We start from the raw sequence: 14,078 nt of genomic DNA, 5'->3' as shown, positions 1-14,078 counted from the left end.
TAACAATAATGACCCAATTCGGATAATCAACTTTAACAATATTCATCCTGTTGAAACCTTATTTAGAGGCCATAGTATGGAGGTTAGAAGCACAAATTCCGGTCAGGTTGTCAGGGTTCTAATCCTGGCTGTATCACCAGCTATCTCTGTGACATTGAGCAAGTTACTTAGTTTCCTTTCCATTGCTTTAGTGTGTTTATGTGTAAAATGGGCATGATAATCATAGTACCTACTTCACAGGATTGCTGTGAAAACCAAATTAAATCATTCATGGAAAATGCTTGAGACAGTACCTGGCATATTAGTTAGAATTAGATGACAATATCATCTTGTGACAATAGCATCTGCTGCCATTGTTAGTTGTCACCATCTTCATCATCAGAAGTGGTGCTAATACTAGCAGCATTTAATGTGTTTGGCTGGTTCACGGATGCTTGTTGAGAAAAGTATGCTTGATAAAGTTCTTTAAGAAGCATATCAATTGGGCAGATTTAACAGTTGATATGTTTTCATATTCACAGGGGTCAAGAGAGTGCTGGTATTGTGACCAGTGATGGGAATTCAGTGCCAACATTCAAAACGCACAAGGTAAATTTGAACATTAAGAAATGTCAATGATGAAGATAACGATAGCTAAATAAAATGAAATAAATTCTTAAAAAAGAACAATAGCCAGATGAGGGGAGGGGTCTAAATAAATAAATAATTTGCAATTAGAAGTAACATTTTTTGGATGAGCCATTTCCAATTTTATATTCTAACATTTGTCAAATTAAACATATTTCTTTCTCAGTGATAGTTTGCTGCCTAAGATTGACTCACTCAAATAGGAGGTCATTTCTTTAAATACTTTAAGATGCTTTGATTTTTTTTTTTTTTTAACTGCCATGTGAGTTGTGTTTAACTCTAATTTTGAGCCTGGGGCTTCTTGAAGCATATGTAACTCACACATCTCTTTAGCTTGGGAGCCGTGTGAACTATTTTTCAAGTTACATATAACTCACACAGAAAACAATGAAAAACAAAAAATTTTTCATGGAATTAGAAACGATTGTTTTGTTTTCGAAGTTTTTATTCTGTTTTCATAATAAAACACCGTGGCCTTGAGGAAAAAAATTTTTTTTTCTAGTGTGGTAGTCAGTATGTTAAAGTTCAAGTTTTAGTTTATATTTGACAAATTTTATTGCTCAGTACATGTTATTAAATGTTTTAATGAAAAGTATCTTGTGACCAGCCTGGTCAACATAGCAAGACCTGGTCTCTACAAAAAGTTTTTTAAAAATTAGCCAGGTGTGGTGGTGCAAGCCTGTAGTCCCAGCTACTTGGGAGGCTGAGGCAGGAGAATCACTTGAGCCCAAAAGTTTGAGGTTGCAGTGAGCTGTGATGATGCTACTGTACTCTGTCCTGGGCAACAGAGCAAGACTCTATCTCTAAAGAAAGGAATAAAAAGGAAAATATCTTATGAAGTACAGGTGCAGTTGTGAGTGTGCTAAATTTCACTAAATTGTTCACTTTAAAATTGTTAATTTTATGTTTTGTGAATTTCACCCTCATACAATTTTTTTTAAAGTAAGTGCTTTACAGGTCTTACAATCAGGTTAAGTTTTTTTGTTTTTGTTTTTTAAGATTACAACTATAGGGCCGGGTGGGGTGGCTCACGCCTGTAATCCTAGTACTCTGGGAGGCCGAGGCGGGTGGATCGCTCAAGGTCAGGAGTTTGAGACCAGCCTGAGCAAGAGCGAGACCCCGTCTCTACTAAAAAAAATAGAAAGAAATTATCTGGCCAACTAAAATATATATAGAAAAAATTAGCCGGGCATGGTGGCGCATGCCTGTAGTCCCAGCTACCCGGGAGGCTGAGGTAGTAGGATCGCTGAAGCCCAGAAGTTTGAGGTTGCTGTGAGCTAGGCTGACGCCACGGCACTCATTCTAGCCTGGGTAACAAGCCCGGGTAACAAAGCGAGACTCTGTCCCAAAAAAAAAAAAAGATTACAACTACAAAGCACAGATAAGTGAACTGCATTATCTAATTTGGGTTATCTGAGCAGAGGGGCTTTTAATACTCACTAGCAGTAATAGTCTCTGTTTTTTCCTAAGATGCATTTTTACTTTGACTTCTGAAGGGAATGGGTCTTGTAAATCACGTTTTTACTGGAGACAATTTGAAGAAATTATACGTTTCAAATCTTGGAATTGGACACACGAGGTACGCCACTACAGGAAAATGTGAATTAGAAAATTGTCAGCCCTTTGTTGTTGAAACACTTCATGGGAAAATAGCTGTGGCACATAATGGCGAATTGGTAAATGCTGCTCAATTAAGGAAAAAGGTAAGTTTTTTTTTTAAGGCCTTTTTTTAATGACGGGAATCAGTTAATGAGTCAAAGTTAAGGATCTTGGTAAAGGGCATTTTCTTTATTTTCTTCATAATCTCTCATTGTTGCTACCTGTCACCTAATTGCAACAAACAATTGCATCAGAATTACCTAGAGTACTTGTTATAATTCCAGATTATAAGCTGTCCCCTCAGAGTTAGGGGTAGGGGTAAGAATCTGCATTTTAAAATGCTCACCTTTCGAATGCAGTGCTTTGAGTAGAGATTTGGGAAAGTTGATTTGTGGTTGCTTCATTAAGTAGTAGCACAACTGCTCAAATCATTGGCCATTGGGAGTGATCAACTCAGCCTTAGCCCTTCTCCTTTCCCCAGAGGTCCAGGGGAGAAGCTGAAAGTTCCGACCCTCTAATCACCGGGTCGGTTCCCCTGGCAACCAGCCCCCATCGTGATACTGTCCAGAAGCTTCTAGTCACTACTCATCTCATTAGCATACAAAAAGATACTTACCATTTTGGCATTTCCAAAAGTTTTAGTAGCTGTCTGCCAGGAAAGAGCAGGAGGAAAACCAACATCCATATTTCTTATATATCACAATATCACAAAAGCATAAGAAGAAAATGGAATATAAACTTGAAGATGACAAATATGAGAAAAGATGAATTGGAAACAATTACAAGAAACTAAAACAGAGTCTAAGAGAAGGGACAAAGTGTTTGCCTATACACTTTATTTACAGAATGTTATTTGGAGCTTTCTGTACCAGTGGTGTCAAATTTGTGCGTATGCCTTCATCATTTCATCCTTTTTTTTTTTCCTACTTGGTGTCTATATTCCTGGTAGCTTCTTTTTTATCCATTCATGACATTCATTAATTAATACGGAGTTTCTTCAGTTTATTAGATTACAATAATCTGGATTTGGTAACCTCAGAACCAGGTGATATTTATTTACTTATTTTTATTTTTTTATCCCCTCTACCCCCACCCCCACCAGGTGATATTTAGTAATAGGATGGTTACACACACACACACACACACACACACACACACACACACACACACACACACACACACACACACACACACTCTCTCTCTCTCTCTCTCTCTCTCTCTCTCTCTCTCTCTCTCTCTCTCTCCCTCTCCCTCTCCCTCTCCCTCTCCCTCTCCCTCTCCCCCCCCTCTCTCTCTCTCTCTCTCTCTCTCTCTCTCTCACCATTATCTTTTTAGCATTCTGGAGCCAGGCATTTCACATATGATGAACAGTTATAGAAGTTGAATAATGATGAACTGGTGGGTCAAAAATATCTAGAACCCATGCTTGTGTATCACTCATTGTTTTTCTATTTTCAGTTTTAACTTCAGGCATTTCCCAGAGCTTTGCCCTGCCTTCTTCTTAGGCTGTTATAGTGATGATTAGGTGCTTTTCTGTACCCAAATGAAAAACTGTAAGGTTCATTTAAAAAATTCAGGAAATCACAAAAGTATAAATATGAAGTAAAATTACTAAAAACTTCATCACGTAGAGATAACCACTAGCTCATTGTTTCCAGACATAACCCCATACTCAGATATTAAACTTCATCACTACACATTTAGCTGCCTACTGAAAATGTTCTGTAATGTCCATTTAAACTCATTCTGTGCATGTCCATGGGGCTACCCTTGTCCTGGTCAGTCCTGCTCACAACTTTGTAATTGTCACAGAGTATACACAGGCAGTATTTATTACATCTTTATGTAATTGTTCAATATAGTTGATTCTTTTCTTCCATCAGTAATGATCAGCAAGGATGGGTAGCCACCACCAACAATCCCACCTTGAAAGTCATCACTGGAGTGTACCACTCTTATGGGAATATGTCATATTTGTCAAGAATGTTGAGGGTAGAGAAAAATCAGAACCACAAACCAAATCTTCATGCTCCCTCCCCCCACTGCAGGTCTACATGCCTTCAAATTTAGTCTTCAAAAGCTTTTCAATATATCTACCAAAGCACCTTTTTTTCCCACTTGAAAACCTTCAGAGATTTCCCGTTGCCTCCAGTGGTGGCTCTCTGTTATTAGTACACACATACCACCAGTGGGATACAGGATTTTTCATAACTGAGCATTCACAGAATACCTGATTTCTTTCCATTATGGTGGGCTATTGATTGAGGGGTGGGCTGGAACTTTTCCCTCTGATGATTAAACTTTTATTTTTTCTATATAGCTTCTGCGACATGGTGTTGGTCTGTCAACAAGTTCTGATAGTGAAATGATTACCCAGTTACTAGCATATACCCCTCCACAGGAGCAGGATGACACTCCAGACTGGGTAGCAAGGTAATTGTAAAACTGGATTAAACTTGAAGCTCTGGTAATGAGAACTTTGTCTTGCATGTGTTTGTAACTGAAGTTATTCATTCAATTATTTAATTAATTCCAGGATTAAAAACTTAATGAAGGAGGCACCCACAGCATACTCCCTGCTTATAATGCACAGAGATGTTATTTATGCAGTACGAGATCCTTATGGAAATCGTCCTCTGTGCATTGGTCGTCTTATTCCAGTATCTGATATAAATGAGAAAGGTAATGAACTTCAGAAGGCATATAATTTTATAATATTTTTCAAAGTTGTTGTCCTACTGCTGGCAAGCCCTAAAATCTTGAGGTATATGAAGCTTGTGGGTGAGAAGGGGATAGGTAAAAAAGAAAAAAGTGATATTCTTAGTTTTTAAAGTACATTTCATTGAGTACTTCTGAGGATGAGTCATTTTTAATGTGTTTAATGGACATTCCTCTTTTTTCCTGTCTGAATTGCTTACTCATATCTTTTGCCTAGCCTTTCATTTCTGTAGTATGATTTAGTGATTTTCTTTTTGACTTACCAAAATGTCTTATTCAATTCATAAAATCATAATGTTAGAAGGAATTTTGGAGAATCATTTATTTTCAAGTGAGGACCCATAGGCCTCTTAAAGTCATAGAAATGGCTATTCTGTGAGGTTTGTTTATTATTTATTTGGTATTTAACTGTTTTGTTCAAATAGCCTCTTTTTAACATTTTTTTACTCCATTAACTGAATTGATTATCTTGTGATTTACAGAGAAAAAAACATTAGAAACAGAAGGATGGGTGGTATCTTCAGAATCTTGTAGCTTCTTATCTATTGGTGCAAGGTAAGTTTTACCTCATTTGGTACATTACCTTTTCCCACACTGATAAAAAATTTTTCTTTTGATATTTATGTCAAAGTTTTCTTTCTCATGTCTGCAAGAAAATAGTTATAAATGCATTTTCTTCCCTTTTTTTTTGAGATGGGGTCTCGCTCTGTCACCTAGGCTGGAGTGCAGTGTCGTGATCACAGCTCACTGCAGCAGCCTCCAGCTCCCGGGCTCAAGCAATTCTCCTGGCTCAGTTTCCCAGAGTAGCTGGAACTACAGGCGCCAGCCATCACACCAGGCTAATTCTTTAATTTTTTTGTAGAGACAGGGTCTCATTGTATTTCCAGCTTGGTCTTAAACTCCTGTGCTCAAGCAATCCTCCCACCTCGGCTTCCCAAAGTGCTAGGATTACAGGCATGAGCCACCATGCCTGTCCTATAATTGCATTTTCTTAATGTACATTGTGCTCAGCAGTTGCAGTGAGTTTAACTTTAATGTTCTAGTAATATCTTCTAATCCTGAAACTGGCATCCTTCTTTCAAAATATCACAAGATTTATTTTAGAAAGGAAGAACTTCTTTAACAAGAAATAATTACAATAGGAAACTTAAGCCAGGATAAAAATTTTTTCTTTAGCCTTTATTCCTTCAAAACTCCATAAAACTTAGGGGCCTTATTTTTTCAATTCCAAATTAGAACTTAGTAGTAGCAAAAAGACAGAAATTACTGCTTAAGGTATATTACTTTTTTTTTTAAGCCATCTCCAGATTTTGTATTAAATAAACCCATTTTTTCTGTTATAAGGGAGGGGACTTTTTGGGTGCTTTATAATTGATGTTATCATCAGCTTTAAGGACTAGTTTATTAAAAGTCTTCTTTCTTTATTTCCCAAGATACTACCGTGAAGTCTTGCCTGGAGAAATTGTGGCAATATCCAGACATAATGTTCGAACTCTTGATATTGTATCAAGGTCTGAAGGAAACCCAGTGGCTTTTTGTATCTTTGAATATGTTTATTTTGCAAGACCAGATAGTATGTTTGAAGGTATGCAAACTTTTTTTCTTTGACTATTCATATAAATTTCTTAGTTATCTCATTGAAACATGGCAGTTCTTGGCCCAAAGGCTTACTTGGCTCTTTGAAGACACATAGTTACATGTTGTAGATACAGGAGTAAGCCCACAAGATCACTATTTTTCCTTTCCTTTCCTTTCAACTCTTGGATTTTGTTTTTCTTTTAGGAGTAAGGATTATGATTTTCAGATCTATATTAATGTCAAATTTTTTAAAAACCTCATAGTTAAATCCCCCAATTTGTGTATTTCCACTTTAATATTTTCGTATATATCGCTTTTCTTTTTATACTCAGTCTGTAGAGTTCTAGCACTAGTTTTTTAGAACAGCAATATTATATTATGCTAAGTAAAAATAATCTGTTTCCTTTTCCAAACATACCAGACCAAATGGTTTATACAGTAAGGTACCGTTGTGGCCAGCAGCTGGCGATTGAAGCGCCTGTGGATGCAGATTTGGTTAGCACTGTTCCGGAATCTGCCACACCTGCTGCTCTTGGTTATGCAGCAAAGGTATTTTTCTCTTAATTAACATGCAATAAATTGCTCTGCTAGCTGTGGAATAAGAAAACCCTGTCTATTAAGAGAAATTCATCAACTTATTGTAAAGAGGAAGGAAGATTTGGGGCTTAATGTTAGTTCCTTTACAAGCAATATTCATTTTCTAGCCTTTTTATTCAATGGCACTGTTTTAGTGAAGATCACAAAAAGGTTCACCCAAAGACTAGATTGGCCCCATCTTTTTAAAAAGATAACATCATCAATATAAAGTTGGCCCTTGAATAGGCAGGGGTTAGGAGCGCTGACCACCCTGCCCCCAACTCAAATCTGCATATAACTTTTGACTCTCCCAAAACTTAAACTACTAAATAGCCTACTGTTGACTGGAAGCCTTACTGGTAATATAAAAGTCAATTAACACATATTTGGTATGTAATATATATTATATACTGTATTCTTACAATGAAGTAAGCTAGAGGAAAAAATTAAGGAAATCATAAGGTAGAGAAAATATCTTTACTATTCATTAAGTGAAAGAGGATCATCATAATGTTCTTCATCCTAGTTGTCTTCACGTGGAGTAGGCTGAGAAGGAGGTGGAAGAGGGGTTGGTCTTGCTGTCTTAGGGGTGGCAGAGGCAGAAGAAAATCCACCTATAAGGACCCATGTAATTCAAACCCATGTTGTTCAAGGGTCAGCTATATATAGAATTTAGTGCTTAATATTTCTTATTAAGATCTACTTCTTGAAGTATTCTCATAAGTCACTGGTGTATTTGCTCCCTACTGAGTATAGATAATAAGCTGTTTATGTTCATTTAGTTTAATGTTCCTAGAACTATGCTAAATTTTATTTTTCATGATTAGGTAGGTTGTATAACTGTAGTGATCCTGGGGTATAATACCCGATATTCACTACCTTGGATAGTTTCGTTTATTAGCTACTGAAGGAAATAATATGCCTACATTTTAGAGAAGGCTACCTTGAGAAATGGATGAATTACCTCCTGTCCCAAAAAAGTATCTCCATAGCCTACTGGTTTTAATTCTTGTGCCAACAATTTTTAAATATGTGAAATTTTCTGACAATGATTTATTCTTTGTCATGTCTTCATATGCTTAGTGTTCTCTTTCAAGATAGAGGAATAATATTTGTTTAAGAAAGACATGTTACAAATTCTAGCAAAATGAATTGGTTTTCCCACCAAGTATATTACTTTTAGTGGTTTTTCTTTTTGCCTTTTTCCCTCCCCACAGTTTAAATTGTGAAGGAAAATTGTAGTCTGATGATGTAGCATTGACAATAACAACCACATTTTGAAGTATTACATATTATAGTGGCAACCCAATCTAGAGAAAATAGGAGCCTAGGTATTCTGTGTACTGCTGTTCATTGTCCTTTTTATTTCTTCACCAGTGTGGACTTCCGTATGTGGAGGTGCTGTGTAAAAACCGATACGTAGGAAGAACCTTCATTCAGCCAAACATGAGGTTAAGACAACTTGGTGTTGCAAAAAAATTTGGAGTATTGTCAGACAACTTTAAAGACAAAAGAATTGTCCTTATAGATGATTCAATTGTGAGAGGCAATACCATCTCACCTATAATAAAATTGCTCAAAGAATCTGGTGCAAAAGAGGTAACTAATGTTAAAACATATCCTAAAGCATCAATAATTAACAATGTGATACTGACTTAAAAAATAGTCTAGTATGGTGAATCAAAATGGATAGTTCAATATAATAAATTAACATTTTTCATATCAGGTTGGTTTAGGGATAACTGTGTAGGAACTTGGAGAACATGTAATAGCCACTCTTATGCTATATACACACTATATACTAAATTTAATCCTTCACAGATTAAAAAGCTTAATGTACAAACTTAAAACATCTACAATTTAGAAAGTTTCAAAGACAGTTGTGATTATGATTTTCCAGCATTTTTTAATGACTGGTTAGGATGAAAATTATGTAACACACAAAGGAAAAAATAAATTCAACATCTATTACAGTAATGAAAAAGAATAGATAAAAACAAAGAACAAAGGCTTAAATATCTACCTGTAGGAGAATAGTTTAGTAAATTGGTCTATTCAGTGTGATGAAATGTGATGCAGCCATTAAAAGCTGTAATTATGAAGACTGCATAATGTGGGGAAATCGTTTCTATAAAGGAAGTTTAAAAAGTAAATGTGAACACCAATTATAGTCAAGGAAATGTACCTGACAAAAGGCAGAAAATAATAGTAGACAAAAATAGCTCTGCTGTAATAGTAAGGTTTTTGTTACATCCCGGTAAATTGTACTTTTCTTTTTAAAATGGTGAAATAAGAGGTAGGCAAAAGAACCATTCAGGTATTACAAGAGAAAACAAAAGTAGTGCTATGAATATAAACTCATTAAATGAGAAGTAGGATATCTGGAGAAAGAAAATTCCTTATTAATAAGTGACAGAATAAAGCAGCAGCTCTGGAGAAAGAATCCTTTACAAATGGCTGACATGTTCAACTTCTTGTCCAGGACCCACTGCAGTCTGGAGCAGGGCTGCCCTAAGTATGATTCCTTGGTCATGAATTAATTCTATGAGTAGTTTTGACTGAACACTACAGTTCTATATTTACCATATGATTTTCTAGGATTCTTTTTCGTTTATTATTCAATGAAACAAATTCTATATTTATTATCAATACGTTGTGACTAAATACTCTGTAAAACAATTTTATGTTGCATTTACTCAATGAAAGAGAATTTTGCCTACTTATTCTTACAAAGACTATATGAAATGATTTCTTTCCAAGGTACACATTCGAGTAGCCTCACCACCAATTAGATATCCATGCTTCATGGGAATAAACATTCCCACAAAAGAAGAGCTTATTGCCAATAAACCAGAATTTGATCATCTTGCAGAATATCTAGGTAACTATTAAAATTTCTGTAAACATTTGTTTGTTAACAGAGGAAATCCAAAGCTTGTCAGGAAGAAAGGGTTTCCAGGTAGAGAGAATTTGTACAAGCATACCAGTTAAAGCCTCCCAAAGTCAGATCCCAAGAAAAACAAAAACAGGTTTTGGGTTTTTTTGTTTTGTTTTGTTTTTATTTCAAAATATTGATTAAGGGGGTACAAGTGTTTTTGTTACATGAATACCTTGTATTAATATAATGCTTAAGTCAGAACTGTTGGTGTGTCACCAGAATAGTGTTCATTGTACCCAATAAGCAATTTTTAATCCCATATCCACCCCCCACCATCCCCTTTCTTGGTTTCTCATGTCCTTTATATTTGTCAAAAACAGTTTTACCACAGATTCTGATAGAATAATTTGGATATAGATACAAATCAAAAAGTAAAAGCCTTTTGTAGGTTTATCTTTAATAATGAGGTAAAGAGACTTAGAGATCTAGTTTATCCCCAGTGAGACATCTTCCCTTAAAAATCAGGTGATGTATAAATTGTGTAACTATCACATGAAATGCAACCATTGTGCTTTGGTACCTCCACACCAGTTGTTCATGGCTGGCATTTCTTTAAATTGGTCATTCCTGTGCCTTACTGGTTAAATATTTTGAATATCACCCTGCTGCATGTATTACCTATATTATCATAATAATATCACAAAAACTATACAATTTCAGCAATGTTTCCCCCATCTTACAGATGCAAAAATAGTCTTAGCAAAGAGTAAGCAACCTTAAGCTTAAATTTGAACCCAGATCTTCCTGATTTCAAAATCAAAAAAATTACTCCTGAACCCTTCTAAATCCTTTCTGGACTTGAAGCCTCTGCTGTTTTGAATTATGTTATACTCTAAATTCCAATTTATAATTTTAAAAATAAAGGCCTTGAGTTTTACTGATTTTCTTTCTTTTCTTTCTTTTTTAAAGAAAGAATAAAGGAGAAATTTTTATCCTGGCTTAAATTATTCTGTTTGTAAACATTCTCTGTTGAAGCATTTCTTCCTTTCTGAAGAAACTCTCATGATCTTTTTATTTTTCTCTCTTTTCCCCATAGGAGCAAACAGCGTTGTGTATCTGTCAGTAGAAGGATTGGTTTCATCTGTACAAGAAGGGATAAAATTTAAAAAACAGAAGGTGGAAAGGCAAGATATTATGATTCAAGAAAATGGAAATGGTCTGGAATATTTTGAAAAGAACGGTCATTGTACAGCTTGTCTCACTGGAAAATACCCTGTAGAATTGGAATGGTAGCTGGTAGGGGCAGATGTATCATTTCAAGATACAAAGTTGGTTAAGAAGTTACAGTGGTTACACCTTATCTGTTTACTGTTGCTCTGTTGGTACAATATAAAATGCCACATGCTTATGTTATACCTTTACACGTTTTAAGATTTTTTTTGAAAAGGGTACCAAAGTGCTATAATTGAACCTTGCTAATTGTATATAATACAACAACATGTGGTATTCTTTTTTTACACAAGCATTGGCTAGCATTTTGTACCTGATCAGAAAAGGCAGGTGGTAAGTGACATTTGCCAGGCCCTTGCTTTAAAGGGTTTGCAAGAGGTTAGACCTAAGATAGGAGGCTTGATGCAAACAGGACAAGTGAGTTAAATATAACATTTCGTGTGAAGTTTGAATCCATTATACACTGTAGGTGTCTAGCCTTTACAGTTCTGGCTGTAGTTATGACATTGGCTTCACTGTCTAACCTTAAACAAAACTTACTATCTATATAAAAAAGATCTTTTGTGCCTCAGTTTCCCCACCTCTGCAGTGGGGTACTTTTATTATTAAATAACTAATTGGAATGTGAATAAATTTCATACTTTGGTGGTTAGAGCCATCATTTCACTCCCAAATTTTAAGATAGTACATGATTATTAGCTTTTGAAAAGCTAATGATTGTTAACCTTTTTGAGATTAATTTGCAGTTATGATTTCATTATGATGGAGGGAGACATAGTTTGGTGGATCTTTGCCATCTGTCCTTGAGCTTGAGATATACCTCAAGAATGGTTGTAAAAATCTGTGGAAAAGTTTCTCCTTCATTTGACTAGAAAGTGTGATCCATAATACTTAGTGCCCTAATAGTATGAGCTCAGGAAGCCACCTAGTACATTTGAAATACAAACCAAATTTTTACATTCAAATAAACCTTTATTCTTAATTTGATTATCATATGCTTTTTTAAATAAAGTGCTTGATCACTTGCAAGTATATGCATATACACATACATATTCTTGCAATGAAGTGATCAAGGAGAAACACAGTAGGGGCCAATTTTATTTAAGGATCAAGGCAACAACTACTTTTTTAGAATTAGAATGCCCATATCCAAGCATCAGCTGATAATCACTTTTTTCTACTTTGTGTTATTAGGATCTAAAGAATTTTTTTCTTGTAACATCCAAGATTTAGACGTTTAAGATGAGTTGCCCCCAACCCGTTTGTGTAAGATTTTTAAAACATAAAAGTGATTGTTTCCGTGTTTTGTTACCACAATTTGATGTATATAGTGTCCAAATCCATTTCAAAATTAATATTTATTAATAACTGAAATTGTTTGTCTTCATTTGGTATATAGCCTCCTATATTATATTATGGCAGGCCAAGATAAAATCTTGACAGCTCTGTAAGCCCATGGGCGGCTGGGGGTCTAGGTCAGATAACCCTGTGGCAATGACACAGGCAGAGTGACATTTGAATACAGCCCTGGGACCACTTCAGCATTATCACCTCTTATCTTAAAGGTATTCCCTATGGCAGCATGGAGGAGGCAAGACCTGTGGGTCCATTTTGAACTGGCCTTACTGACATTTGATTTTTAAAAACCAGAGACTCAGGGAAAGTACTAAACCAAAATCTCTGATTTTACTTTTGTGTTTTCCATAGTTCTTATTTGTTTTATTGAGATGCTTTTGTAAAGAAAAATAATACTGTGACAGTTTGGTAATTTTACAAATTGCTTAATATTTCTCCATCATGGCCTTTTATTTTCACAATTTTATGCAGTCTGAATTCAATTACAATTTTTTAACAATTTAATCTCAAATGTTGTTTAACTACTTTAAATTTATATAAGTAGAGTGTTGTAAACTACAGAGAAGATGAAAAATGTGTTTTCACACGATCTATATTGTGAACTAAACCTTTTTTGTGACTTCTTTGTGATGTCTGGGTGACAAATATATGTAGTAAGTGTGTTTAAATATGTGTGTGCTTTTTTTTAATGGTGGCTTTTTTAGTTAGTGCATGAAGACAACTTCCAGGCTCCATACTTGGCACCAGCTAATCAGATCTTATTTCTCTGATCCAGGCATTTCAATAAATAGGCCATCTCTTATGAACCTGGCAAAACTGCTGATTGAGTAGGAGGGACAAATAAAGTAATTAGAAATGCAATCCTAAGTACACAAATAGGTAAAAGAATAAATACACTGTAGTACATACAGATAATGAAATATTATTCAGTGCTAAAAAGAATTGAGCTATCAAGCCATGAAATGACATGCAGAAAACTTAAATGCATATTACTAAGTGAAAGAAAGCCTTCTGAAAATGCCACATACTATATGATTCCAACTATGTGACATTCTGGAAAAGGCAAAACAAGGGAGACAGTAAAAAGATAAGTCATAGCCAAAGGTTAGCTGGGAAGGAAGGATTAATAGGTGGAGCACAGAAGATTCTTAGGGTAGTGAAACTACACTGTGTGTAATACTAAAATGTAGGTACACGTTATACATTTGTCCATACCTGTGCAACACCGGGAGTGAACCCTATGGGTTTGGGTGATAATGATGTGTCAGTGTAGGTTCATCAGTTGTAACAAATGTACCACTCTGGTAAGGGATGTTGATAATGAGGAAGGCTATGTATATGTGAGGGCAGGAAGCATATGAGAAATCTCTACACCTTCTCAATTTTACTATGAACCTAAAACTGCTCTAAAAATAGTGTGTTTTAAATAATTAAAGATTCCAGGGTCCCACCTCATAGCAAAACATCAACATAATAAATGCATATACTTTAAAAGTTAGAGAACAAGAGGTCACTG

At 35.4% G+C, this 14,078-nt stretch overlaps 1 protein-coding gene across 1 annotated transcript in view; it reads left to right on the top strand.

Moving 5' to 3' along the window:
- The window catches only part of PPAT (phosphoribosyl pyrophosphate amidotransferase), a 34,271-nt gene extending 21,041 nt beyond the window's left edge, over positions 1–13,230 (top strand). The window contains exons 2-11 of the mRNA XM_045531678.1: positions 522–588; positions 2,124–2,330; positions 4,547–4,659; positions 4,763–4,908; positions 5,427–5,499; positions 6,378–6,529; positions 6,944–7,071; positions 8,476–8,697; positions 9,859–9,979; positions 11,073–13,230. Coding sequence (XP_045387634.1) covers positions 522–588; positions 2,124–2,330; positions 4,547–4,659; positions 4,763–4,908; positions 5,427–5,499; positions 6,378–6,529; positions 6,944–7,071; positions 8,476–8,697; positions 9,859–9,979; positions 11,073–11,269 — 1,426 coding nt within the window. The 3' untranslated portion in view covers positions 11,270–13,230. The remainder of the gene's footprint in view (positions 1–521; positions 589–2,123; positions 2,331–4,546; positions 4,660–4,762; positions 4,909–5,426; positions 5,500–6,377; positions 6,530–6,943; positions 7,072–8,475; positions 8,698–9,858; positions 9,980–11,072) is intronic.
- The last annotated feature ends 848 nt before the right edge of the window (positions 13,231–14,078 follow it).

Source organism: Lemur catta, chromosome 19 (assembly GCF_020740605.2).
Source record: "Lemur catta isolate mLemCat1 chromosome 19, mLemCat1.pri, whole genome shotgun sequence".
Taxonomy (NCBI): Eukaryota; Metazoa; Chordata; class Mammalia; order Primates; family Lemuridae; genus Lemur; species Lemur catta.
The sequence above is the reverse complement of the archived record's forward strand: the minus strand, read 5'-3'. Positions and strand labels throughout refer to the sequence as shown.